General features: G+C 39.1%; 1 protein-coding gene across 1 annotated transcript; it reads right to left on the bottom strand.

The window, feature by feature from the left end:
- Nucleotides 1–654: 654 nt before the first annotated feature.
- On the bottom strand, nucleotides 655–25,091 carry LOC131971640 (PHD finger protein 20-like). Its single transcript, XM_059333168.1, has 18 exons — nucleotides 25,033–25,091; nucleotides 22,949–23,028; nucleotides 22,111–22,282; nucleotides 20,419–20,503; nucleotides 17,928–18,001; nucleotides 17,587–17,827; nucleotides 16,680–16,760; nucleotides 16,231–16,290; nucleotides 15,357–15,543; nucleotides 15,138–15,247; nucleotides 12,968–13,093; nucleotides 12,627–12,713; nucleotides 12,277–12,419; nucleotides 12,063–12,162; nucleotides 10,894–11,089; nucleotides 10,603–10,813; nucleotides 3,778–4,018; nucleotides 655–3,278 (listed from the first exon to the last, which is right to left on the bottom strand). Exons 2-18 carry the CDS (start codon nucleotides 23,026–23,028, stop codon nucleotides 3,142–3,144), a joined length of 2,331 nt encoding a protein of 776 aa, XP_059189151.1. The 5' UTR covers nucleotides 25,033–25,091; the 3' UTR covers nucleotides 655–3,141.
- Nucleotides 25,092–26,041: the final 950 nt, after the last annotated feature.

Raw genomic sequence — 26,041 nt, 5'->3', positions numbered from 1 at the left:
TTCGCTCTGATAGTCTCATGTTAAAGGTTTTTAGAGAAGAGATATTAAGAATCTGTTATCACTCCATAAGTAATTAGATTACTCACTTCAATTAAAGTACTGACACCACACTGTTAAAGGACTCCACGGCAGTAAAACTTACTGAAGTTGAAGTTCCAAACATTCTGCAGATTGTTTTATATACTCCAAATATATTACTGGAATATTTATGCATTTATATTCGCAGTAATTTAACTTTCTCATGTTTTTCATGTTAAATCTCAACCTGAAAAGCAACTAAAGCTCTCAGCTAAAAGTTGTGGAGTAGAAGTATAAAGTTACATAATCTTAAACTTGTACTTAAGAACTGTACTTGAGTAAAAGTATTTAGTTGGTATAAGTCAGTAATATCAGACTTTATTGACCCTCACAGACGTCAGAATCAGGAGATATTTGTCAGATATCTTCGGGCTATAAAACACACATGTATTTATTGTTTTGGAGGAGAGCTCTGACTGAATCCTCACAGACTCCATGTAGGTTTTTCAGTGTGTTAAACTCTTAAATGTGCTGTAATTAATGTTAAGTTATTAACAACTCATGACAATAATGACATCGTTCAGATTATTTTTGCTGCTTTGTTTGACTGAATGTGACGACTCAGCAACACAGACGGCAATTTAAACATTTTAATCAAAGCTAGAATTCCTCAGAAAACTTTTATTCTTCATGCTTAAAAACAAAAATAGAAAATGAAACATGGAGTTTGTAGCTGGATGTTTCCTTCAGACGAGCAGCTGCAGGTGAAATGAAGAGGAAGTGAAACAAACGGACAGAAACTCCTTCTTCTTCTTTTGCCAAAACTCTGTCTGTCAGCGTCCTGAAACACCGACTGGACTCAGATCAAACCTTTCTATGAAAATAAATCTACAGCTTTATACAGTTAGTTTCCTATACAAGTGTATAAAACATCAACTCTGACATATTTACACTGAAAGTTTTGCTGGTTAATCTGACTGGAAACAGTTTGTCAGACTGGCCTCGATAACAAACTAAGATGAATTATTCCTACGTACAGAGTGAGTATGTGAATATGTTATTACGAGTCCTCTCTAAAATCTAAAAGATGCCAAAAGCTCAGAAACACTAAACGTAAAATGTTTGTTACAGATATATCCTGAAGATCAAAAATTAACTCCAGCGCTCGTTAAAATCTCCTTTTAGAGAAGACAGAAGTCAGAAAGAGACAAATTAAAAAGCCCAGATATAAATCTAGAAAAGTAGAAGAATTCACCAAAAACCTGAAGAACTAATATCAAAAGATAGAAAGATATGAAGTGAGGAGCTGAAACACAATAAATGGTCTTTACATGGAGCTGATTATCAGGTGAAGTTAGAGATTAAATCTGGATGAGTTTCACTACTGCAGCGTGCACAGTTCATCTGATCACACAGCAACAATCGGCTGCACAATCTGTTCAAAGGATCTGTTCAGTCTGACAGCAGCAGTGAGGATGCAGAGGAGCTCGTTCTCAGTTTGAACCTTTAATTTAACTATGCAAACTTTTTATAGTGACCGAGCTAACGGATGTCTCACAGGGACAGTTTGAGGCTGTATGAGGTGAAATTTCACTGAAATATTGTACAGAGAAGAGTTTAATTCACATTAAAGTGATTATTATTATGCATAATTATTATAAACCTGTCAGAACCTGCCTAATATATGATTCCACGATGGTTCTTTCTGCATAATAAGTACTTTTACTTTGATACTTTAAGTTTATTTTAATGCCAATTTGTCCTGCACTTCTTAAAGCATTTGAAGTTGTTAACAGTGTCACTCATTAAAATATGTGGATACAGTGACTGTAGCACCTCATACAGCCCACTATGAATCCCTCCTGACAGACAGTTGGAAACCTGCTGGTGAATGAGAGGAAACGACAGAGAGAGAACCTTCAAAGAAACAGCAATCCCCCCTGGAAAAGATTTTAACGTCTGTCACTCGCTGCTAAAACTCTTCCAGTCTCACAGTTATGGAGACCTCCGAGATCCTCACATGGCAACTTTGTTTTTGTGGCGTTTAGTGAAACGTTTTCTGCTGTTTAACCCTCTGAACCCCAACAAGACGTTTCAGGGTGTTTTTCTCTCTGTGTCCTTGTGTTTCACTGCAATATATATAATCTAGATAAATCTACAGTCATGGAAAAAAATAACAAGTTTCTTGTTCATTTTAAATAGCTGATAAGAGTTTAATTTAAGAGCTGATATCTAGACATTTTCCATGTTTTACCTGATAATAACCAAAATCATTTTAAAGAAAACCATGGAAAATGTCTAGACACAGCTCTTAAATGAAACTCTTATGAGCTATTTTTGTTATCATTATAATTATCCAAACAAAAGTACCTTTAGATGTAACAGGCATTAAAGTCCTGCAGCTCTATCGAATCAGCACGATCAGACCAACTCAAACATGTCTTTGTGCAGAATAACACAGTTAGAATGACTGAAACCAGAAATAATTAGTTGATTTTGTCTGATAACTAATTTTTTTAAATTATAAAAAATATGGAATTTAGATATAAACACTTAGTCTTTTAAATGAACCATTCAGAGGATTAACATGTGGTTAATAAGTGTAAAACATATATTATACACAGGATGACATTTGTGTCTCTGCAGGTTATGCTTCTCTAAAAGTGGCAGCAGACTCAGTGGATGAAACGACAGAACGTCTCTCTCCCAGAGGGGATTCTCTGTTAGGGGTCACACAGATTTGACAACTTTATGAAATTAATTTTACTGTGAGCTGAAGTTCTCAGACAGACGTGAAGATAAAACTAAAGTTCTGTTACGAATTGTTTCCCGACAGCGTGGAAGCCAGCAGCCGATTAAAACCAAATCACATCAATCAGTAATCAAACCTGTGGCCTCCGTGTGTGAGACGCCCGGCGTCCTGCAGGAGGCGCTAGAGAAATGTCTGTTATCGTCCTGGTCGTCTGCTCCACCAAAGGGCGCCGTGCTGCGACCGGACTCAGAGTCGACTCGCTCTACGACTCGCTCTACGACTCGCTCTCCACTAGTCCGTCCGGTCGCTGCTCGCCCCCTAGTCTGTCCACAGCAGGGTCAAAGGTCAGGAGTCTTTGAATGTGAGACGTGTCAGCGCCACACAGACAGGTGTCTCACAGTGCACAAGTCGCGCAGCAGCCGCCTGATTCGCTGCTTGAGCTGCGGTAGGCGGGACAAAGGGTCCGGAGGCTCCAGCTCCCCCGAGTGGTCCAACCAGGACTCCAACACTGAGGAGGGAAGAGACACTCTTTTAAAAACGCACACACAGAGAGACACACACACACACACACACACACACAGTGTGTTAAACTGTAACTGAAGTTAAATGTATTTACGATGTGACAGTAATCAGATCTAGAGGAGGATGCTCCACCATGACTTAGTTTTGCTCAGAAAGAAGCAGAACTAACTGCAGAACACCAGACAGGCAGAAACACTTTCCTTATCTTAACATTTCACCAAAAACAATAAAAATATACTTTTTTATTGTTATGTGGCACACACACACAGACACACACAGACACACACACACACACAGAGACACACAAAAATGATGCCCTAATTTTGTATATTTGACTAAAACTGACAAATAAAAAGTAAACAAATATGAAAATTATATATCAATGTGTTGGTAATCATAAAATTGTTAATCATAATTTTCCATGTCCTAAAACCAGCCTAAGGTCATGGTGTCTGTGTGTGTGTGTGTGTGTGTGTGTGTGTTACCGTCCAGGTCGCGTTCGATCAGGTCCATCCTGGCGCTGATCTGATGGTGCAGAGACTCAACGTGCTCCAGCAAGTTCAACTGACACTCGGCCTGGGACACGGGGGGAGGCTCCGCCCTGTGAGCGTGTGTGTGTGTGCAGCAGTCTGTGTGTGTGTGGTTCTCTCTTTTGATGCTGGGTGTGTCCGTGTGTGTTGCGGCTTCAGCTGGTTTCTGTTCGTCCACATCTTCGAGCTTGATTTCCTACAAAATACACAATCAAAATATTACACTTCAAAGACCAACAAATCAGAATCTCTTTATTCTACATGTGTCATTTAAAATAAAGCGTTTGCACTAACCAGATCATGTTAAATACATTAAATTCTGCTCCTCAGAGACACTGAAGACATTCTGCTGAGACCAACGGTCACGTGACAAATATTCACTGAAAATCTGTTTACACAGAGCAGAGAGGAGAGGACAGGAGAGGAGAGGAGGTTTACACAGAGCAGAGAGGAGAGGACAGGAGAGGCCCGAAACATGACAATACTTCAATATGTGGAGAAAACTGGTTATTCCAATGTTTAATTAAAAAAATATATATAATAAGATAAATTTAATTTGTTTTTTCTTTTCTCTGATTTCTGTCATTATGGCCACGGGCCAATCGCACCGAGCACTATTGTTATACTGTGGATTTTTTCTTCTTCCTCCTCCGGACGCAATTTCGTCTCGCTACTAGTCCTACAACTTGAAGAGTTGCAGGACAAATTATATATCAAAACGTGCGGTTTGATCGGGATCGGTGTGCTATTACTTTTCCCTACAGAATACGAATTGCCCAAAATTTTGCATTGAAAGGAATGGGATGGCCGAAAAAAAATGAATGAAAAAGAACAATAATTGGAGATTTTTAAACGTCTACTTCTCCGGCATAATTTCACCTAGAGACTCCATTTAAACTTTAAACAGTAGACACAAGTCTTGTGTATCGGTGTATTAATCCACGTTTCGATAGGTCATATAGTTTTTTATCAATCCCTGTTCAATGACCATGATCATTTTTGGAGAAATTCTGAGATTATAATGGGTGTGTATTGCACGGAATGTTCGTGTCACAGTGTGTGACATCATTGCCAGAGTGTAGAGGGAGAGAAAAAATTGTCAAAAAATAAATTTGAAAACTGCGCTCCAGGCCGCAAATTCCTCTACAGAAATAATTTATACATAGAAACGTAGGAAAATTTGTCTTCTCACTCACAATCCTCTGATAAAGCTGTCAGAGTTATAGTTTGGGCATAGGACGCACAGATGCGCCACCAACACGCACCAACAGCCTCATTGGCTCCCATATTACAAACGCAGGAAGATTTCTGAAGAAGGGAGATGCAACAGTTTTTTTAGATCACTCTAACAAAGCTATTTTTTCATTTTTCTTAAAAAAAACATATGTAGAGGTTCAGGAAGAACTCAGGACGCTCAAAGTGAAGTCGGATCAATGATAGGTATTATGGTTTTGCCAAAAATGCTTTTTGTTCGAGGCCAGAAAGTCTGTTCACCTCTGGCTGCTGTCACTCTTCCGGGACATTGGCAGGGGTCAGTTAATTCTGTTGATCAAAATTATCTGCCAATGGAAAATTAAAAGGATCTAGAAAAATCTAGAAAATGATCTAGAAATGCACTTGTAAAAACTAGGAAAAAAATCCAGAAAAAGATTTTACAAAATCTAGAATATGATCTAGAAAACAAATCCAGACAAAGATCTTGAAAAATCTAGAAATGCTTTTGGAAAATCTAGAGGATTAATAAAAATCTAGAAAAATAATCAAGAAAAATCTAGAAAAGCTCTAGATCTCTAGATTTTTTTCAATATCACATCTAGAGTTTTCTAGATCCTTCTCTACATTTTTCTAAAGCTTTTCTAGATATTTCTAGACTTTTTTTCAATTTGTTTCCTAGTTTTTCCTAGAGCTTTTCTAGATTTTTTCTTGATTATATTCTAGATTTTTCTTGATCCTTCTTTAGATTTTTGAAAGCATTTCTAGATATTTCTAGATCTTTTTCTGGATTTTCTGGATTTTTTTCTAGAATCTAGAAATGCTTTAGAAAAATCTAGAGAAAGATCTAGAAATGCTCTTGTAAAAACTAGGGGAAAAATCCAGAAAAAGTTTTTTTTAGAAATCTAGAATATGATCTAGAAAACAAATATCTAGAAAATCCATAAAAAGATCTAGAAATATCTAGAAATGCTTTCGAAAACTCTAGAGAAGGATTAAGAAAAATCTGGAAAATATTTTGAAAAATTCAAAGGATCTAGAAAAATCTAGAAAATGATCTAGAAATGCTCTTGTAAAAACTAGGGGGAAAATCCAGAAAAAGATTTTTTTAAAAATCTAGAATATGATCTAGAGAACAAATATCTAGAAAATCCAGAAAAAGATCTAGAAATGCTTTCGAAAAATCTAGAGAAGGATTAAGAAAAATCTAGAAAATAATCAAGAAAAATCTAGAAAAGCTCTAGATCTCTAGATTTTTTTTTCAATATCACCTTCTAGGTTGTTCTAGATCCTTCTCAAAATTTTTCTAAAGCTTTTCTAGATATTTCTAGACTTTTTTCTCAATTTCTTTCCTTGTTTTTCCGAGTATGTTCCTGTCACAGTGTGTGACATCATCGCAAGAGTGTAGAGGGAGAGAAAAAATGGTCAAAAAATAAATTTGAAAACTGCGCTCAAGGGTGCAAATTCCACTCTACAGAAATAATTTATACATAGAAACGTAGGAAAATTTGTCTTCTCTCTCACAATCCTCTTGTACAGCTGTCAGAGTTATAGTTTGGGCGTAGGGCGCACAGACGCGCCACCAACACACTCCAACAGCCTCATTGGCTCCCATATTAAAAACGCAGGAAGATTTCTGAAAAAGGGAGATGCAACAGTTTTTTTAGATCACTCTAACAAAGCAATTTTTTCATTTTTCTTAAAAAAAACAACATATGTAGACGTTCAGGAAAAACCCAGGACTCTCAAAGTGAAGTCGGATCAATGATAGGTATTATGGTTTTGCCAAAAATGCTTTCTTTTTGAGGCCAGAAATTCCAGTCTGTCCACCTCTGTCCCGGAACATTCGGCATCTCATCATAGTGGACACACACCGGCAGTAGCCCCAAAGGCCCTTTCAGAATTTCCCCTGAAGAAATTTTCTAGTTCTAACTGTTATTCTGCACAAAGACATGTTTGAGTTGTTTTGATTGTGCTGATTCCATAGAGCTGCAGGACTTATAGATTTATAGAGATTTTATATGTTGCAGTGAAACTCAAGGACACAGAGAGGAGAATGTAGAATGTGGAATTTCTTAGTGCAAAAATAAATAAATAAAAGAATTGAGTTCTGCAGGAGGAAGAAGTGAAGAAATGGAGAGCAGGAATTGTTTTCAGAAGAAAACACAGTGTCTCTTTAAGCCCTAACACTCAGCAGGTAAAAATAGTTCCACATCGATGAGAATGAGCCTCAAACTGGTTCTCAGCGTCTCATAGCAACAGCAGCATCCTGCTCAGCGCTGCACCACTGAAGCTCTGAGACGAGCTGCAGTTTGTTTTACAGCTTCCCTGACGTCACCTGACATCCCCCAGAGGAGAGAGTGAAGATCACTCCGTGGTTCATGTGAAGGATCATTAAAAACCTTCATAAAAATAAGCTCTCTAAACTAACTGACGAATGGATTGTTGACACAAATAACACCATCATCCACAAAAACATTTAATATTCTGTGGTCATGGTGTCAAAGTGCGACATCATGGTGCAGGATTTTAGGATTTTTTTGTTTTTTTGTGTGTTTTTGTGTTAAAAAGTGAACAATAAGGATCAGGTCATAAAGGTGAGGCTGTGCTGAAAAAATGATTCCAACATGGGAAACATTTTTCAGGCAGGATGATGTCAACAGGAGACATGAGAGTAGATCGCTGCAGAACATCTGAACAAACACACAGAATTATTCTCTGACGTTTGTCACACGTGTTCAACATTCAAACTAAAGCCACCCTAACACTGATATTATCCTATAAACCTGTCAGTCATTTCAACTGTCATTGATTGTGTTTGTTTTAAAGCAGACTTTTCCAAACACAAGAGAGACGAGAATCCCTCGCTCTGTTTCCAAGTCAAAGCGCATTTGAAGCAAAATGTTGAAAATTTGCAGAACAAGTAAACAAAGCTGCAGTAACGTCCTTTGGTCAGCAGGTGGCAGTGTGATATGTTGCTGTAGGCTAATCAGTCAGTAAACAGGAGAAGAAGAAGAGAGAAAAACAACAACAAAAAGAGAGAAAATGGAGAGAAGTCTTCAGAGGAAACAGCTGATTAGTCATGTGAGAACTTATTCAGAAAAAATTTCCATCTCCTGTTTAGAGCATTGGAAATACTCAAGTGCATCAAAATTATACTTAATTACAGTACTAGTAAATGTATTTAGTAACACTCCAGCAGGTGTGACAGCAGCAGAGAGTCAGACGTGTTGTTTCATTGCTCATTGTTTTTACTATTTTAAAACCACATTTTTAACACTTTTTTTTCCTGATTCATATTTGACCAAAATGACCAAAAAAATATGTAAAAATGACACGAAAATACACAAAATTACAAAAAAAGCCAAAACATGTCAGAAAAAGATGAATAATTACCCAAAAAGTCATTAAAAAAGCAAACAAAGACAGAAAATGACAAAAAAAGATGTAAAAATGGCCCATATAAAACACAAAATTCGACAAAAAAAATACCAAAAGTCATAAGAAGCAACAAAAGACTAAAAATTACCCAGAAAATACAAAAATAGAAGACACAAACTTACAAAAAAGACAAAAAAAATACCAGAAAAAGAGAAAAAATGAAAGTCATTATTTATTTATTTATTTAATTAAAGTCATTAAAAGTGACAAAAAAATGAGAAAAAATTACCAAAAAAAGAGAGACAATAGACATGAAATGACCAAGTAAATATTTCGTTTTAGCATTAACAGTTTATATTTAGCTCTTCCACAGTCAGATCTGCTCCCTGCTGGTTTCAACAGACAAAGATGGAGACAGACATAAGGCTGAACTCTCCAAACTTCCACAAACCAACGGGGGAAGTCACCGTTACGACGGCCTTTACTTATATTCAAGCAATAGCTCACCTCAGGCCGTGGTATGTTGGGACTATACCACGGCTAAGAGGCACTGTTCGGCCCAATGTGAAGTGGAGGCAAATATCGCTGAGTAAATTACAGCTATCAGCAAGTCGGTGCTGCTTGACGCTGTCCGCGGTGCTGAACTGGGTGACGGCCGAGACGCTGACAGGAGATTTCTCTCTAAGAACATTCAGTGATACACAAACAAAGAGTGAAAGGATCTAGATTTTTTGGAGGTCCCTCTCCATTTAGTCCATAGCTAGGCCATCACGAAGGTTGAAGTTGTCCATAAATGTTTCCATTGTGTAGCTAGAAAACCAGTTTGATACTAATGCTGTTTTGGTTGCTTAGTAACAGCAGGAAGTCCCAAGCACCTCATATAAAAACATGAAAGTCGAGAGCTGTAGAATAGTGACAAGGAAGTGGAAGTCATAGCTAACAACGAATCAGATTGCTTGATTCGAGCCATCTATTTTATAAATACTAGTGCAGTGCCTGTAGGAAGTATGTATTCGTACATTACATGCACTACAACGTCTGCAACTCCTTAAAACACTTATTTTCATAAGGTACGCACACCATCCAGCACATACACATTGAACATTGATATTCGCTGGAAACTATTCGAATATTATTGGAAAATCGAACCTTGTAGCGCACTTTAAAACTCTGAAAGATAGGTAGGCTAAATAGACGGATGAGATGAGTCAGGCGTGGAAATCCAGAGTGAATTGTGTTACTGACCAGGTGTAGGCCTATCACACAATGGGGCAGAGCTCCCCTAAAAGGCCTCCGATCAGAAACACGTCGACACAAGAATGCCGCAACACGTCCTACGTAAATAATGATATTTTGAAAAATGAATTCAAAAATCTTCAAAATCGAGGATGCACACCTTCGTGCCATGCGCAAGCCACATACGAAATCTGAGGTCAGTCTGACTAACGGTCAGCGAGATATGCCCTAGACACACACGCTTCTTGCTTTTATAGATAGATATAGCATAACTGTATCCCAAAACGGACATCGTTCTGCTAAGATTCTATCAAAAGTTCACATTAACTATAATATAAATTATCATGTTATGCTTCCAATTAATTAAATGGTGTGAAACTAAAGTTTAACTTCTTTTCTTTGGAACCGTATATTGTTTTTACCGTGTCTGTTAGCCTCGGGTTAACCAGAGTCCGCTAAAGGATGCTAACGGCTGTGAAATAGCTATGCGCTAACTGTATCCCAAATCGGACACTTTCATCTGTTTGGTGAACAACTATAAAACAATAAAACAATGGGGGCTGCTGAGTTTTTTGGGGGAAATTGGATGTTTCTGGGTAAGCCAAATAAATAACACCGTTATCAACCAGCATTACCAACACCCCTGGACAGTACTTCTGTCCTTCACAATAAAAGACAGTACAGTAAAAATAAAGATACACTTTTAAGATCATTGCCCGAGCGTTCTTACTGCTTTCTCTCATCAAAGTTACTTTCCTTTTATAATTAAACATGTAAATCTGCATGTACATAAATTAAATTTCACACATAGATTGTTAAATATGTAAAAATCAATTATACCTACACTGGTGGTGGCGATCTTATTTTAAATGACTGTGAAAACACCAGAAAGTGCGCGTTTGTAGATGTGTCCGATTTGGGATACAGTCTCTATACAGTGTGTGTTTTTACCTTTTGCTCCGCGTCCGGCTCCTGCTTCACTGCAGCCCTCTCCTTTTCTTGCTCCTCTGCCTTCTCCCATGATGCTCCAGGCTTCTGGTAGCAGTGCTCGCTGCTGACATAGCAGACTGGAGCGTCCCCGCTCAGGCTGGACGTCAGCCTCGGCCCCTCCTCCTGTCTCCATGGCAACCTCCACAGCTGCAGGTCAGGGTGGGACGGAGAGCTGCAGGACAGACGGAGGGACAGACTGAGTTCATGTCTCTGTGGACAGACACAGATAAAGAGACGTGGCGGCGTACTCACTGCAGCAGGCTGACTTTGAGCTGCAGGCCGCAGAGCACCTGGTGCAGGCCGTGGGCGTGAGCCAGCAGGCTGCTGGTGTGAGAGATCTTAGAGGAGTTCACCTCAGAGTAGTTCTCCTTCACACACGACAGGCCGAACATGTGACCAGAGATCAGCAAGTCAGGCTCCGACAGGAAACGCTGAGCACGCCTCCATCCTACACACACACACACGGAGAGAAAGAGAGAGAGACAAAGAGAAAGAGAGAGAGACACACACACACAGAGAGACACACGGAGACACACACGGAGAGACACACGGAGAGACACACACGCGGAGAGACACATGGAGACAGACAGACCCACACATGGAGAGACACACGGAGAGACACACACACGGAGTGACACATGGAGACATGGAGACACACACACACACACACGGAGAGAGAGAGACACACACATAAACAGAATTTAGTTCATATAGATTATACGTAATAAAAAACGTGCTTACATGTTTAATCGTTACATTTTAATGTCCATTTGTGTTTGACAGATCGCCAAAAATCCAGCATTTAACGTAGAAAGGAACTGTAAAAACGGGCATTATCGTCACTACTTTCCGATGGTGACCACCTTGTTTTTTCTTCAGTTTCTTGTTAATTTTAATGGCTGGTACAACTAAAGGTACATTTGTTTGGACAAATATAATAACAACAAAAATAGCTGATTAGAGTTTAATTTAAGAGCTGATATCTAGACATTTTACATGGTTTTATTGATAGTAACCAAAATCATTATCAAGAAAACCATGGAAAATGTCTAGATATCAGCTCTTAAATTAAACTGTTTTTTATATTGTTGTTTGTTATTCGTCCAAACAAATGTACCTTTAGTTGTACCAGGCATTAAAATGAACAAAAAAATGAAGAAAACAAAGACGGTCTAATAATTTTTCCCATGACTGTATATACATTGTCTTATTCCCATTAAAAAAAACAAAAATTATCAGAGAAATGCAGCTTATTTTTTCTGATTTCTGTCATTTTAACTGCGTTATTCTGATTCCATAGGGCTGCAGAACTTATAGATTTATATAGATTTTAAAATGTTGAATATATAAATGTATTCAACATTTTCTGTCTGAAACATAAACTGTGTGTTGTGATAGTTACAGGGTGAGATGAGTCGTACCTGCAGTGTGTCTGCAGTAGTAGCAGGTGTAGCTGTGAGGGACGTTGTCTTCATATAAACCCATACAGGTACCGTGCTGCCAACACTGACACGACTCACACTGCACACACACACACACACACACACACACAGAGGATGGAAACAACTTCAGACTTTAAGACAGATTTTAAATTTCTTTTGTGTGTGTGTGTGTGTGTGTGTGTGTGGGTCGTACCTGGATCATAAAGTCGTTCTCCTCTTCCACCTCGCACACACACCTCACCACCTCGCACTCCTCCGTCTCCATAGCAACAGGCCAAGAGGGCGTGTCCCCGCCGCTCTCTGCCGTCAGCGTCGACCAGTCGCTGCCGTCGTCAGCTGAAACCACCAGAGAAGAACCACAACACACTGATTATGGTGTGTGTATAAGTTTGTGTGTGTGTGAGAGAACGTGTCAGTGTCTGTGCTTATGAGTGTGTGTGTGTGTTTGTATGTATCTGCATCTGTGTGTGTGTGTGTGTGTGTGTGTAAGTGTGTGAGAACGTGTGTGTCTGTGCTTATGAGTGTGTGTGTGTGTGTGTCCACCTGGTATGTGTGTGTCTTCGTGTCCTGTGGACAGTTTCAGCGTGATCTTGGGTCGGTCTGAGTTTTCCTCGTCGCTGCTGCAGAATCCTGATGAGGAAACAAAAAGACTCTTATTCATCAGGAGGTTTTACAGCGATAACACGTCACATTTCTGCATTAAAATGTCTAAAAACAGCTACAACTATATTGTAATGTGAAATTAACTGAAATAATAATTATGATCTTACAATAATAACAGTGATTGTGATTTGCAGCTTCTTTATGATCGTGCTGAAAGATGTTTATTCTATTTGGACATTTCCTGTAAATTTTGAGGGATTTTAAGTGTTTTAAACTCTCACCAGACTGACTTTTCTTCTTCTTCTTCTTCTTCTTTTTCTTCTTCTTCAGTTTGACTCTTAAGAAGTTCTTCCTCTCCTTCCTGTCCTGTTCTCCTGGTTCCTCCCGCTCCGATTCCAGCTTCACTACTGCTGACAGACAAGTCCAAAAAACCTCTTTATGTTACACTTTTAAAAGATTAAAATATTAAGTTTGGGCATCGTTCTGTTTATCAAATTTAAATCTATCACAGAAGTTATCTTGTTGATCCTGTTTGTCAGAACACAGATTAAGAACTCCACATATTTATTAAAACAAAAACAAACAAACAAAAATATACACACACACACACACACACACACACACACACACACACAGTAGTGTTCAAAATAATAGCAGTCCAATGTACCAGATTAATCGAGGTTTTTAGTATATTTTTTATTGCTACATGCCAAACAAGGTAACAGTAGGTGCAGTAGATTCGCAGAAAACCAACAAGACCCAGCATTCGTGATATGAACGCTCTTAAGGCTGTGCAATTGGGCAATTAGTTGAAAAGGGTGTGTTCAAAAAAACAGCAGTGTGGCATTCAATCAGTGAGGTCATCGATGTAGTGAAAAAACAGGTGTGAATCAGGTGGCCTCTATTTAAGGATGAAGCCAGCACTTGTTGAACATGCATTTCTCTTTGAAAGCCTGAGGAAAATGTGTCGTTCAAGACATTGTTCAGAAGAACAGCGTACTTTGATTAAAAAGTTGATTGGAGAGGGCAAAACTTATAAAGAGGTGCAAACAATTATAGGCTGTTCAGCTAGCATGATCTCCAATGCTTTAAAATGGAGAGCAAAACCAGAGACACGTGGCAGAAAACGGAAGACAACCATCAAAATGGATGGAAGAATAAGCAGAATGGCAAAGGCTCAGCCAATGATCAGCTCCAGGGTGATCAAAGACAGTCTGGAGTTACCAGTAAGTGCTGTGACAGTTAGAAGACGTCTAACGCAAATCAAAATAGTTTTGGCTCACTGAAAGATGACTACAAAAATGGAAGCGTCTGTCCTTTTGGTTGTTTAACACGGCTGAAAATTATCATCTATTAATGGTGATCCCGCTCCTGCCCGCTCCCGTTAATTGTTACTCCCGTCACGTCCCAATCACGGGATTAATAAAACTTTGACTTCCATCCCGTGGTAATCCCGCGGGATTCATGTGACCCGCTAGCCTGGCAAACGCCAGACTAATCACAAATGAGATTCGTCTGGAAACCAGCCATTCATTTCTCCGTAGGGGAGGCGTGGTTTACGATCCTCCAGAGCCGTTTATTGGGCGCTATGAATGTCTATCAGTAGGTAGCTCTTAGCCAATCATATCAGTTATACCAGATGACGTATGTAGAGCGATATAAATTGATGTTTACATAGCCGGACTAGCCCATCTCTACTTTGAGACTAAAATGCTCAATTCTGCTTCTGCAATGTTTTTCTGCAGCATATTCTGGCTCTGGCTGCTCACAGTCTACCGGCAGTGTTGGTGTGTGTGTGTGTGTTTGTGTGTGTGTGTGAGAGAGTGTTGCTTGCTGCTTTGCTTCTCCAGTTCTCGCTTTCTGCAAGATTATTTATTTTTACGCCTTATTCCCCCCTCATGTCATTCAGCCACACACATCCACTGATTTCATGGGCAATAGATGAGCTGCTGCGGGTCTCTGGGCGGCTCCGCTGTCCCCCGGCTCGTATCGAGATCTCCGGCATTACAGCAGCGAGCGGTAGCGGGGCTAGTTGGTAGATTAGGCTTTGGCCAAATCCTGTCGGAAGCAAGGCTAAAACATCCTTTTTCGTGGTGAAACAGGAGTTTATAGTCAAACGGTATTCTTCTTTTAAAATCAACTTTCGCTCTAAACTATTTAAAACGCCGTCTAAAGCTAAAGAGAGCTTCGCATCTTCTGCAGCCATGTTGGATCCGTAAGAAAACTACAACTACAATCGTACGTCGAGTAGTACGCATCATGCGTCTTGCCATCCCTCCCCGTTCTGTGATTGGATCCCTAAAACAGGGCTAAGAAACGGCCGTGGTTGCCAGACCGCGTGCAGGTTTGAAATGAAATCGAGCACACAAGGCAGTCTGGGTATACCCAGGCTAGTGACCCGCGGTAATTCCCGACAAATGTCATCCTCTAGTGTGTGTGTGTCCGCCTCACCTGTCCCCACGACGCTGTGCTCTCTGTCGTCACGGTGACAGGTGCTGTTCAGGTCCTCGCTCCTGCTGTCCGACAAGAAGTCGCTCCCTTTAGAGGAGGACCTCTTCCTCCTACAACAGAGTCCCCAGTCAGCGTCAAAACAAACCAAAAACACATAACTTCCCTCCAGCTAACTTCTTGTGAAGCTGTTTTTTTACGGGACTGGAAGCGTGGACCCACCTCGCTGCCTCCTGCTCACCGCGGTGCTCCTCCAGATGCTGGTCGGAGTGGTAATACTTGATGTGGTAGTGAAGCAGACTCGCCTTCCTGAACGACTTACTGCAGCCGGACGATGGACACTTGAACGGGTTATGGTCCAACTCGATGGAGAGAATAGGAGGAGGCTGATTCTTTATCACTCTGTAGACTAAGAGAGTAAAGAAGGAGGGAGGGAGAGAGAGAGAGAGAGAGAGAGAGAGAGAGAGAGAGGGAGGAGAGAGGATGGAAGGGAGAGAGGAGCAAGGGAGAGAGAGAGAGAAGAGAGAGGGGGAGAGAGGGAGGAAGAGAGAGGGAGAGAGAGGGAGAGAGAGAGGGAGGGAGAGAGAGGGAGAGAGAAAGAGAGAGAGGGAGGGAGAGAGAGGGAGAGAGAAAGAGAGAGAGGGAGAGAGATAGGGAGGAGAGAGGGAGGGAGGGAGAGAGGGGGAGAGAGAGGGAGGAGAGAGGGAGGGAGAGAGAGGGAGAGAGAGAAGAGAGAAGGGGAGAGGGAGGAAGAGAGGGAGAGAGAAAGAGAGAGGGAGAGAGGGGGAGAGAGGGAGGAAGAGAGGGAGAGAGAAAGAGAGAGAGGGAGGGAGAAAGAGAGAGAGGGAGGGAGGGAGGGAGAGAGAGGGAGGAGAGAGGGTGGAAGAGAGAAAGAGAAAGAGAGAGAGGGAGAGAGAGGGAGGAGAGAGGGAGGAAGAGAGGGAGAGAGAAAGAGAGAGAGGGAATACAGTGTTTGTAATGTGTGCAGGATATGGTTTACAGCTTAATAAAACTATACGTAAGGGACTGTGCATGTGTCAAACAGGAATTTACAGTGTGTGTGTGTGTGTGTGTGTGTGTGTGTGTATTCCCTTACGAGGCTCTCTGCTGAACTTGTGTGTGGTGGGCAGGTGGGCCTGACGCTCCAACAGCACATCTGACAGAAAGAGAAATCGAGCTGTTAAAGGTTTTTAACAGGATCTCGTTAGTGCAAACACTTTATTTTGAGAAGTGATTCTGACAAAAATATCAACATTTTAAGCTTCATGTTGGTCACTTTTTATAAGATTCTTAACTGATGATCTGTTAAAGGACCGTCGGGAAGTTTGAATTCAGCCGTTTCAATTTTATTACTCTGGCCCAAATATAGGATGCATTTTTGCTTCTTTTGTCTCAGAAACTACACTTCAAAAGTTGCAAACTTCTCACTCAAATTGAAACATTTATATTGATGCATCTTTGCCTCAAGTCACACCACTCAGACTGATTTTACATCTTTTTTTATATTCTAGCCAACAGAATATTAATGCAGCAGATGATGTTTACCTCTGTCGACGTGGGCGGGGTTAGCAGCTGGCTGGGAGGAGTCTGCTGTGAATGGCCGATTGTGACCTCCGCTGTTTCTACCTGAGAGAAGAGATGTTCACTACTGTATTTCACTGCAACATTCAAAATCTATATAATCTATAAGTCCTGCAGCTCTACAGAATCAGCACAATCAGAACAACTCAAACATTTCTTTGTGCAGAATAACACAGTTAGAATGACAGAAACCAGAAAAAAAGAAAATCAAAGTGAATAAAATTGAAAGACTTTTCTCCACACATTAAAGTAATGTGATGTTTCCAGCCTCTCCTGTCCTCTCCTCTCTGCTGTGTGTAAACAGCCTCTCCTGTCCTGTCCTCTCTGCTCTGTGTAAACAGCCTCTCCTGTCCTGTCCACTCTGCTCTGTGTAAATAGCCTCTCCTGTCCCCTCCTCTCTGCTCTGTGTAAACAGCCTCTCCTGTCCTGTCCTCTCTGCTCTGTGTAAACAGCCTCTCCTGTCCTGTCAACTCTGCTCTGTGTAAATAGCCTCTCCTGCCCCCTCCTCTCTGCTCTGTGTAAACAGCCTCTCCTGTCCTGTCCTCTCTGCTCTGTGTAAATAGCCTCTCCTGTCCCCTCCTCTCTGCTCTGTGTAAATAGCCTCTCCTGTCCCCTCCTCTCTGCTCTGTGTAAACAGCCTCTCATGTCTGGATCTTAACACAAGTTTGGTCACTTTTTGTAACAGAAATACTCATAATGCGTTCAAGGATCGTTGGAAAGTTTGATAATGCTGCCTTTTTTACAGTTTCTATGACATGGTGTGTTTTTGCCGATTATTAAAAGAAAACAGTTTGGGGGTTAGAGGGTTAAATCTCAGCATGAAGAGGACTTGTGAGGCAGTGACAGCTTTGTGCTGTTTCATGTGACTTACTGTCATCTGTTTTCTTCTTGGCTGGTTGATGTGAGGATGAAGGTTCTAACTTTCTCTTCCTCTCCTCCTCTCTCTCCTCAGCTCCTTCTTTCTCTTCTGATGTCACTTTCTCCTCCATGTCATGCTCCTTCCTCTCCTCCTCCTCCTCCTCCTCCTCTCTCTCTCCATCCTCCTCCTCCTCCTCGCTCTCCCCTTCCTCCCATCCCTCGCTTCCCACCGCAGTCTTCTCAGATCTGGATTTCTGTGTCACCACAAACAAACAAACAAACACTTCAGATGTGAGGAGCTGTAATTGGTGAAGTGGATGAGATGAGGACCAATAGGAGCGCAGGATCTTTTACCTCCTGGAAAGGTTTGATCTTGGTTGGTTTCACAGTCAGAACCACGCCGTCGAAGAAACGCACTGTGTAGGACTCTGGGACACAGAGAGAGAGAGGGAGAGAGAGAGAGAGAGAGAGAGAGCGAGCGAGAGAGCGAGAGACACACACACACACATAGAGAGACAAACACACACACAAACATATATATATATATATATATATATATATATATATATATATATATATATATATATATATATATATATATATATATATATATATATATATATATATATATATATATATATATATATATAGAGAGAGAGAGAGAGAGAGAGAGAGAGAGAGAGAGAGAGAGAGAGAGAGAGAGAGACACACACACACACACACACACACACTTATATAACTGGCAAAAATACAAGAATTTCATGCATTGGCCTACAATGGGAAAATGGTAGAATTTGGTGATATACAGTGAAAATGTCAAATATCACGTTTCTTCAAAATAAAATGCTGACATTATAGAATGCATGGGTTCATATCAAAATGGCATTGAGATAAAAAAAAAAAAGTGGTTTGAATGGAAGTCAATGAGGCATTTTTGGCCACGAGGGTGTCCAGCTCCCTACTATTTATCATGTGGAAAATTCTTTTTTTGTATTTTCTTGGAAGAAATTATGGAATAATTCAAATATATAAACTGCAGGGTTCGTACACTTTTTCAGTGGTCAAATTCAAGCACTTTAAGGACTTTCAAGGTCAATTTTCAAGCTTTTCCAGTACCTTTCAACGGTTGTAAATGGCATGTTTTAGATCAGCTATACTCAACCTTGGGGTCCTACCCCAGTTGGGGTCACGAGATGATTTCTGGGGGTCGCCAAATCATTTTGGAAGTCAGCTCTGTCGCCACAGTGTTCATGTGTTAATGTGTTTTAGTCTTTTTGGTCATTTAATGTCTTTCTTTTAGGTCATTTTGTGTCTCTTTTGATCATTTTATGTCTTTTTTTTTTTTTAATCATTTTGTGGTCAGTTTGTGCCTTTTTGTTCCTTTTTTTTAGTCATTTTGTATCTTTTTTTGTCATTTTGTGTCTTTTTTGGTCATTTTGTGTCCTTTATGTTCATTTTGTGTCTTTTTTGATCATGTTGTGGTCAATTTGTGTCTTTTTGGTCATTTGTGTCTTTTTTTGATCATTTTGTTTCCTTTTTTTTTGGTCATTTTGTTTCTTTTTTTAGTAATTTTGTGTCTTCTTTTGGTCATTTTGTTTCTTTTTTGTTTGATCTGAACTGTGAGATTCTGTTCAGTGAGTGGGGGTCGCGGACAGCATGCATGTTAAATTGGGGGTCGTGACTCAAAAGGTTGAGAACTACTGTTCTAGATGAGTACTTAGATACTAAAAGGGGTAATTTCACTTAACCATACCACCAGCAATGGCATTACAATGGCATAAAGTAGTTTGCTAATCTCATAAAACAGACTCGTATTGGAATCTAGGGGCTAGGAGCAAAAGTAAGCTCACAAAAATCATCAACCAGCAGCTGGTGGAACTATACACTAGCCAAACTAGGAGGAAAGCCCCACAAATAGGCCTACTTCAGGACCCCTCACATCCATTATGAATTTGAAAAACTCCCTTCAGTAAGAAGATACAGTGTAGAGCAACAAGAAACACCTCAGAAATAAGAAGACATAGGCAAGACACAGGCGAGACCCAGGCGGAGCGGTCTTCATTTCAGATAGGCTATAGGCTATTTAGTTTGGGGTTTTTTTCCATTAAAAACGCAGTTATCTATAGTCAGATTGCAAGAGAAATACAGTAAGAATTGCAAGCATTTACAAGCACTTAATCCAAAATCCAAGCACTTCTCAAACCTTGAAATTCAGCATTAAAATTCAAGCATTTTCAAGGATTTCAAGCACCCGTACAAACGCTGAAACTGGCATATAAAGGGTTAAAATGCTGAAAATGATTGAATGTTGGTAGTTTTGAACACGTCTGAAGTTGTTTAAGAGATTTTTGGAAAAAAAGAGAAAAAATATTGATTTATGGTGATTTAACAGCAGTTGTTGTGTGTGGACATTTTTGGCCACAAAGATCCCCGGAGGGAGTAAATCTGAGTAGGACAAAGGGTTAAAGAAGTTCATTACAAAATTGTTCATAATATTTATCCCACCAATTCATTTATCTATAAGATTTGTGGTCATTTTGTGGTCGGAATTTAGTTTTTAAGTATTTGGAGTTCATAAAAATTATAGAAAATAAAAAACGTGCTCATATGGTTAATCGTTACATTTTAATGCCTGTTTGTGTTCATTTATTAAATAAGATTACCCTTTTCTTTTCTACTTTGCCCCTTTAACATTATTTACAACCTGATGCTATGATGTCATGCAGGTCTAAACATCAGTCATGCCTGTTACATCACTGTATTCTTGCCTCCATTGTCTAAAATGCAAGAAAAATAACAACAAAAAAAAAGCCTGTGATGTCTGACAGACTGTTCTACGCCTCACCGTCCCTGTTGACTCGCAGGATTTTGGCCGGGTAGAAACGACAGTCGGTCCAACACGCCAGAACCTTCGTACCTGAAACAAACATCTGGTGCAGAGATAGAGATAGAGAGAGAGAGAGAGAGAGAGAGAAAAGAAAAGTCACACAGAGTAAACACAGAAGACAGACACTGCAGCATGCACGCTGGGGATGTAATGATGTATCGAGAGTCGGTTAGAAAAAACGTACAAATGTGTGACAGTTGAAGTCGGTTGAGATGAAAAATGAATGGCGAAACCCTTTTTAAACAGCAGAGGGGGCAATCTACTTTTCATTTCACCTGTACGAAGGCATACGTCACTGTCAAAAGTTGGGGAATCCTGCACAGCCGGAGAGCTGCAGTTTCAGCCCCTCATTCTTTTGCTACAGCACCATGTAGTTTGGTGGATAAACAAGTGCATTTCTCCAGAAAACATGGCTGAAATTCAAATGGCAAGCCAAGGTGAATTGATGTGTATTATAAAAAAATATATAGTGTCTTAAATTGCACAGTAAAATTAATGTTTTACAAAAGACCATTTTGTTAAAGAATAGCCTTCTCTTTGAACACAAGAGAAACCTAGGTCACAATCGCTAAACACCAGCTGGTGTTTTTTTTGTTTTTTTTAACAAAGATTTCAGCTGTTCCAATGTCTAGTTGACATCTTGCAAACCAAAGGCCATAGCATTTTATGTGAACTTTATTTTACCAGATCATGTTGTGATTATGCTTATAATAAATAATGATAAATGGAACTACCAACTAACTAATACTAACAAAAATAAAATGATACATTACTGCATTTCACCTGTTAACACTTGTAGATATATAACCATATATTAACACAATGTATCCATATAATAGTTATATCCATATATTATTATAGTTGTTATTGCTATGATATCATAGTATAGTATAGTATAGTATAGTAGGTCGAAAGAATGAGAGGCATTAAACTGCAGCTCGCCGATTGTGCAGGATTGTACATTGACCACATCTCAGCCCCGCACCACTGCTCTCTGTTAACTCTGAATCTGATGATCTGCTGATCTTCATGTAAAAAGAAAAAAATGTAAATAACAAATGAGAAACACATGCAGGCCTTAGTTTGTTTATTTTAGGAGAATTTATGTGAATGTATTACTCATTTACCGGTAGTAATTTTGATGTGAGGTTAGTTTTAAGAATCTAAATAATTTTTTTGCTATTTAACATTAAATATTATTTTGAGTTGCAATTTTAAGAGGACATGTGCTTTGTTTTGCACAGTTCACCTCTGAGGAATAAAAAGGGATTCTCTTCAACTTGTTAAAGCTGAGAGGAGATATGTTTTGTAGTTTCTATATTTATATAGATTTAGTTGGCGTTTTGCAGTTACACTCTACCTCAAAATGTTGTGGAGTTTTTGGTCTGAAAAATAATTAAAAAATCTTTTTCAGTCAGAATTTATGTGCATTCTGTTGGGAAAAAAATAAAATTGTGAGAAAATCGTAACATGAGCACCGAATGCAAAATCGCGTATCGTTACATCCCTAATGCACATACAGGCACAGATTAATGAGGAGGTTTCTAAACATTCAATCCTCTGAGAGCACACTGTTAAAAATCAGGACACACACACACACGCACGCACGCACACGCACTCTCACACACACACACACACACACACACTGACCGGCTGGGAGCAGGGGGGGTTCAGGCCCTGCCTCCTCAGGCTGACCCGCTCCTGTGGACGCAGGTATGGTGAGCTCCAGTGGAACCACTCATTGTGCCGGCGGCTCCACTTGCGGTAGCGGACCTGGATCCGCTCTTTGTCGTAGTCGATTTTCTCGATGGTGGCCGAGTACCTGACAGGAAGAGATGTTACCAACTGTCCTGAAGATAGAGTGAGCAGAGGTTAAATTAACCATCCTCTTATCCTTGGGTCCAATTCAAACAGCTTTTAAATGTTTTTGTATCAGAAATAGGTTGTTGTTGTTTCTAGAGTTTCTACTGATGTTTCTACTGTTGTTTCTAGAGTTTCTACTGTTGTTTCTAGAGGTTCTACTGTTGTTTCTAGAGTTTCTATTGATGTTTCTAGAGTTTCTACTGATGTTTCAAGAATTTCTACTGATGTTTCTAGAGTTTCTACTGATGCTTCTACTGTTGTTTCTAGAGTTTCTACTGATGTTTCTAGACTTTCTACTGATGTTTCTAGAGTTTCTACTGTTGTTTCATGAGTTTCTACTGTTTCTTCTCGAGTTTCTACTGTTGTTTCTAGAGTTTATAATGTTGTATCTAGAGTTTCTACTGCTATTTATGGAGTACTTTTATTAAATGTCTTGAGTTTCTACAGTTTCTGCTGATGTTTCTAGCATTTCTACTTTTAGTCTAGATTTTAAAGTTGTTAAGTAGAGTTTTACTGTTGTTTCAACTGATGTTGTATTTGTTCATAAAGCATAAGATGGCAGGCACTATATGAAAGAATATATATATATTGTGTGTGTGTGTGTGTGTGTGTGTATGGTCCGCACCACTTCTTGTGGCGGTCTCGAGCTTCTAGCTGAGCTCCGACCTCAAAGGTGATTCCTAACCTGTCCGGGGGAGTCTTCATCTGCAGAAACAGAGAAAAAAAGTTACTACAGTCATTGCTCTTTTTATTTCGTTACATTTACAGTCATTGACTTCCATACAATGTACCTTTAAACGTTAAATATTCCTGTTTCAGTGGGGAAGGGTTAGGGGTTATTAACTCAAGCACAAATTTAAGGTACTTTTTACATTTTTTTAACTTACATTTACTGCAACGCTATTACTGGACTCAACATCTCTTTAAACTGCACTACATGTCTGTGACAGCTTTAGTAACTATTTTTAAATGACAAGGTGAAATGTGTGTTGACAAAATTCTTCTCCTTCATCAGCTAAATAAACTGTTTAAAACCACTCTTGTCTCAGCTGGAAAGGTCCACGTCACAAAGCTGAAAACAGCTGTTTGTGTTCTTACAGGACAGCCACGCTACAAACATGATGATCTTATAGAATATGATGCATCACTGCAGTTTAAACTACCCAACAGGATATACAGATGCATCTCAATAAATTAGAATATCATAGAAAAGTTTATTTATGTCAGTAATTCAATTCATTATACATACATTATATGGATCCATTACCACAGAATGAAACATTTCATGTCTTTATTTAATTTCTTCTAATTATAATGATTATGGCTTACATTTAATGAAGATCTAAAATTCAGTGGCTCAAAAATTTTAATCTTACAAAAAAACAGTTTTAAAAAGTATGTTTAATACAGAAATGTTGGCCTCTGAAAAGTATGTCATCTATATGCACTCAATACTTGGTTATGGCTATTGACTTGAACTACTGGAAATGGACTTTTCCATCATATTCTAATGTATTGAGATGATCCTGTAAAAAGGGAGTTCATACATCTACAGCAGCAACAAACACATTAATGAAGCAGGAATATTCATCCAGAAACATCAGATAGAATCAGGAAACATTTTTATTGCACACAATTTTACTGATTACATACTTTTACTAAGTTAGCTTTTGTATGCAGAACTTTTACTTATTGTGTAGTATATAGTGCGGTATTAGTATTTTTATTTGAATAAATGATCCTAATACTTCTTCCAAACCTGCACTGTTTCATCTGGACCAGATCGGATTTCAGATCAACATGCATTTATATCAATGATTTCCCCTCAAAGCGCGCGACCTGAAACAGCTGTTACATGTTGGCCTCGCGAGCACGCGCATCGCTTTACTTCGTCCTCTTGTAGAAGTTAAAGGAAAGCTGCCGTTAGTAACGGAGAAAACTTCTACAGGCATACCGTATATAGTTTTAATTTGTTGAAAAAATTTAAAAAAAGACTGTATTAAATGCCGCTTATGTGAGTAACTTAACGGAAAAAGATAACGGCTGTAGTCTAACTTTTTAGTTAACTTTATCATAAATGACCATTAATATGGCCTGAATTTGAATTAAACCTAAATATATAAAAACTCAAGCAGCGTGTAATCAATGAAAAAATCTATTTATTTATTTTTTTTTACATTTTTGTTGCTGAGCCGTTAACGTCCCCTATGAACGGAGCTAATTGGCCGACGAGCAGTTTATCGACACCGTTATCAAATTCTCATTGGGTGTTGCTGCTGTCAGTCAGAGAGAGTGTCACGCCCCCCAGTAGCCACTCAGATATTTGACAGTGGCTGAAAAATGCTAATGCTAATCTGTGTTAGCTCCCAAAAAAAGCAGCAAAAAATGACAAGAAAACGGAGCGCAAAATGCATCAAAGTAACGGGTTTGCAAACTGCGCCTGCTTCGGAAAGCAGACAGCGCCATGTTTGAAGTTGTTAATGTAAAGCTCGTCCAGTTTAAACACAGTAGTTGTCCTTCTCCATTGACTGTGAACAGACGAGCTAGCGCGGCTAACCGTTAGCCTCCAAACAGTCCCAGTGACAGCGGGTGTTTAAAGCCGCCCGCCTGGCTGTCAGGGCGGCGAACACCTTCAGTAAACTGTCCCCGCTGTCCGAGTGTTATTACGACCATTAAATGTGTAAACGAGAGTCAGAAAAGCTTGTTTACCTCTGGCGCTGCTGGGACACTGCACTCTTCATTTTACTGTCAGGGCCGCAGAGCGCATGCGCGACCAGAGACGGCCGTCTGGTCTGTTTATCCGTCAAACAGTTTCAATTAGAGACAAACATCTGAAAATATAAACAACAAACAAACATGTTTCAGCCTCTTCAGATAAAGACTGGACATGAAAGTATAGTTCATGTTTTTTTTTCGGATGTAAAGATGTTTCACAAAAAGAATAAAATCATAATAAAAATATTATATCACTCATTCTAAAATGTGCTAACCGTTTATTAGCTACTGTTATTTGTTTGTTTCGTTTTAGGGATATTTCAGATTCATAAAGCTACATTTTTAAATGTAATTTATTTTTATGCATGTCAGATATACACAAAATATAAATAAACATGCATGTTTCAGCCTTTTCAGATGCAAGACTGGACATGAAAGTTAATTCATGTTTTTTAAAGACTTTGAGATTTATGTATTGTACAAAACAACAATCATTTTGAAGGTAAACATATTTTCACTTATTTTAAATGTGATGAAAACAGTTTATGAACTACTGTTAACTTTTGTTTCGTTTTTTGGGAAATTTCAGATTCATAAAGCTATTTTTTTTATTCAACACTATATTCTAGGTTGTTTTATTAATTTAAATTGAATGTTGTTTGGAGTCAATATAACAAATGAGAAATGTATGTCAGATATACACAAAATATAAACACACATGCATGTTTCAGCTACTTCAGATGCAAGACTGGACATGAAAGTATAATTCATGTTTTTGAAAGACGGAGATTTATATATTGTACAGACACACAAAAACTAAACTTTCTAATTCGACCTTATCTTTTCGGTTGTTTTTAATTTAAATTGAATGTTGTTTGGAGTCAAATGTTACAATGTCAGATATACACAAAATATAAATAACAAACATGCACGTTTCAGCCTCTTCAGATAAAGACTGGGCATGAGTGTATAATTCATGTTTTTAAAGACTGAGATTTATATT

The sequence above is a fragment of the Centropristis striata genome, chromosome 5 (genome assembly GCF_030273125.1).
Source record: "Centropristis striata isolate RG_2023a ecotype Rhode Island chromosome 5, C.striata_1.0, whole genome shotgun sequence".
In the NCBI taxonomy this organism is placed as follows: domain Eukaryota; kingdom Metazoa; phylum Chordata; class Actinopteri; order Perciformes; family Serranidae; genus Centropristis; species Centropristis striata.
Note: the sequence above shows the minus strand (reverse complement) of the source record. Positions and strands in the feature narration are given on the sequence as shown.

Bases quoted from the DNA above. Each gene is read 5' to 3' on its own strand.
- LOC131971640 (XM_059333168.1), bottom strand. From the start codon at position 23,028: ATGAAGACTCCCCCGGACAGGTTAGGAATCACCTTTGAGGTCGGAGCT. The intron at 15,248-15,356 runs GTGGGTCCACGC...ACTCTGTTGTAG, and splicing joins GGTGAGCAGGAGGCAGCGAG to GAGGAAGAGGTCCTCCTCTA. The intron at 3,279-3,777 runs GTAACACACACA...TTCCCTCCTCAG, and splicing joins GATCGAACGCGACCTGGACG to TGTTGGAGTCCTGGTTGGAC.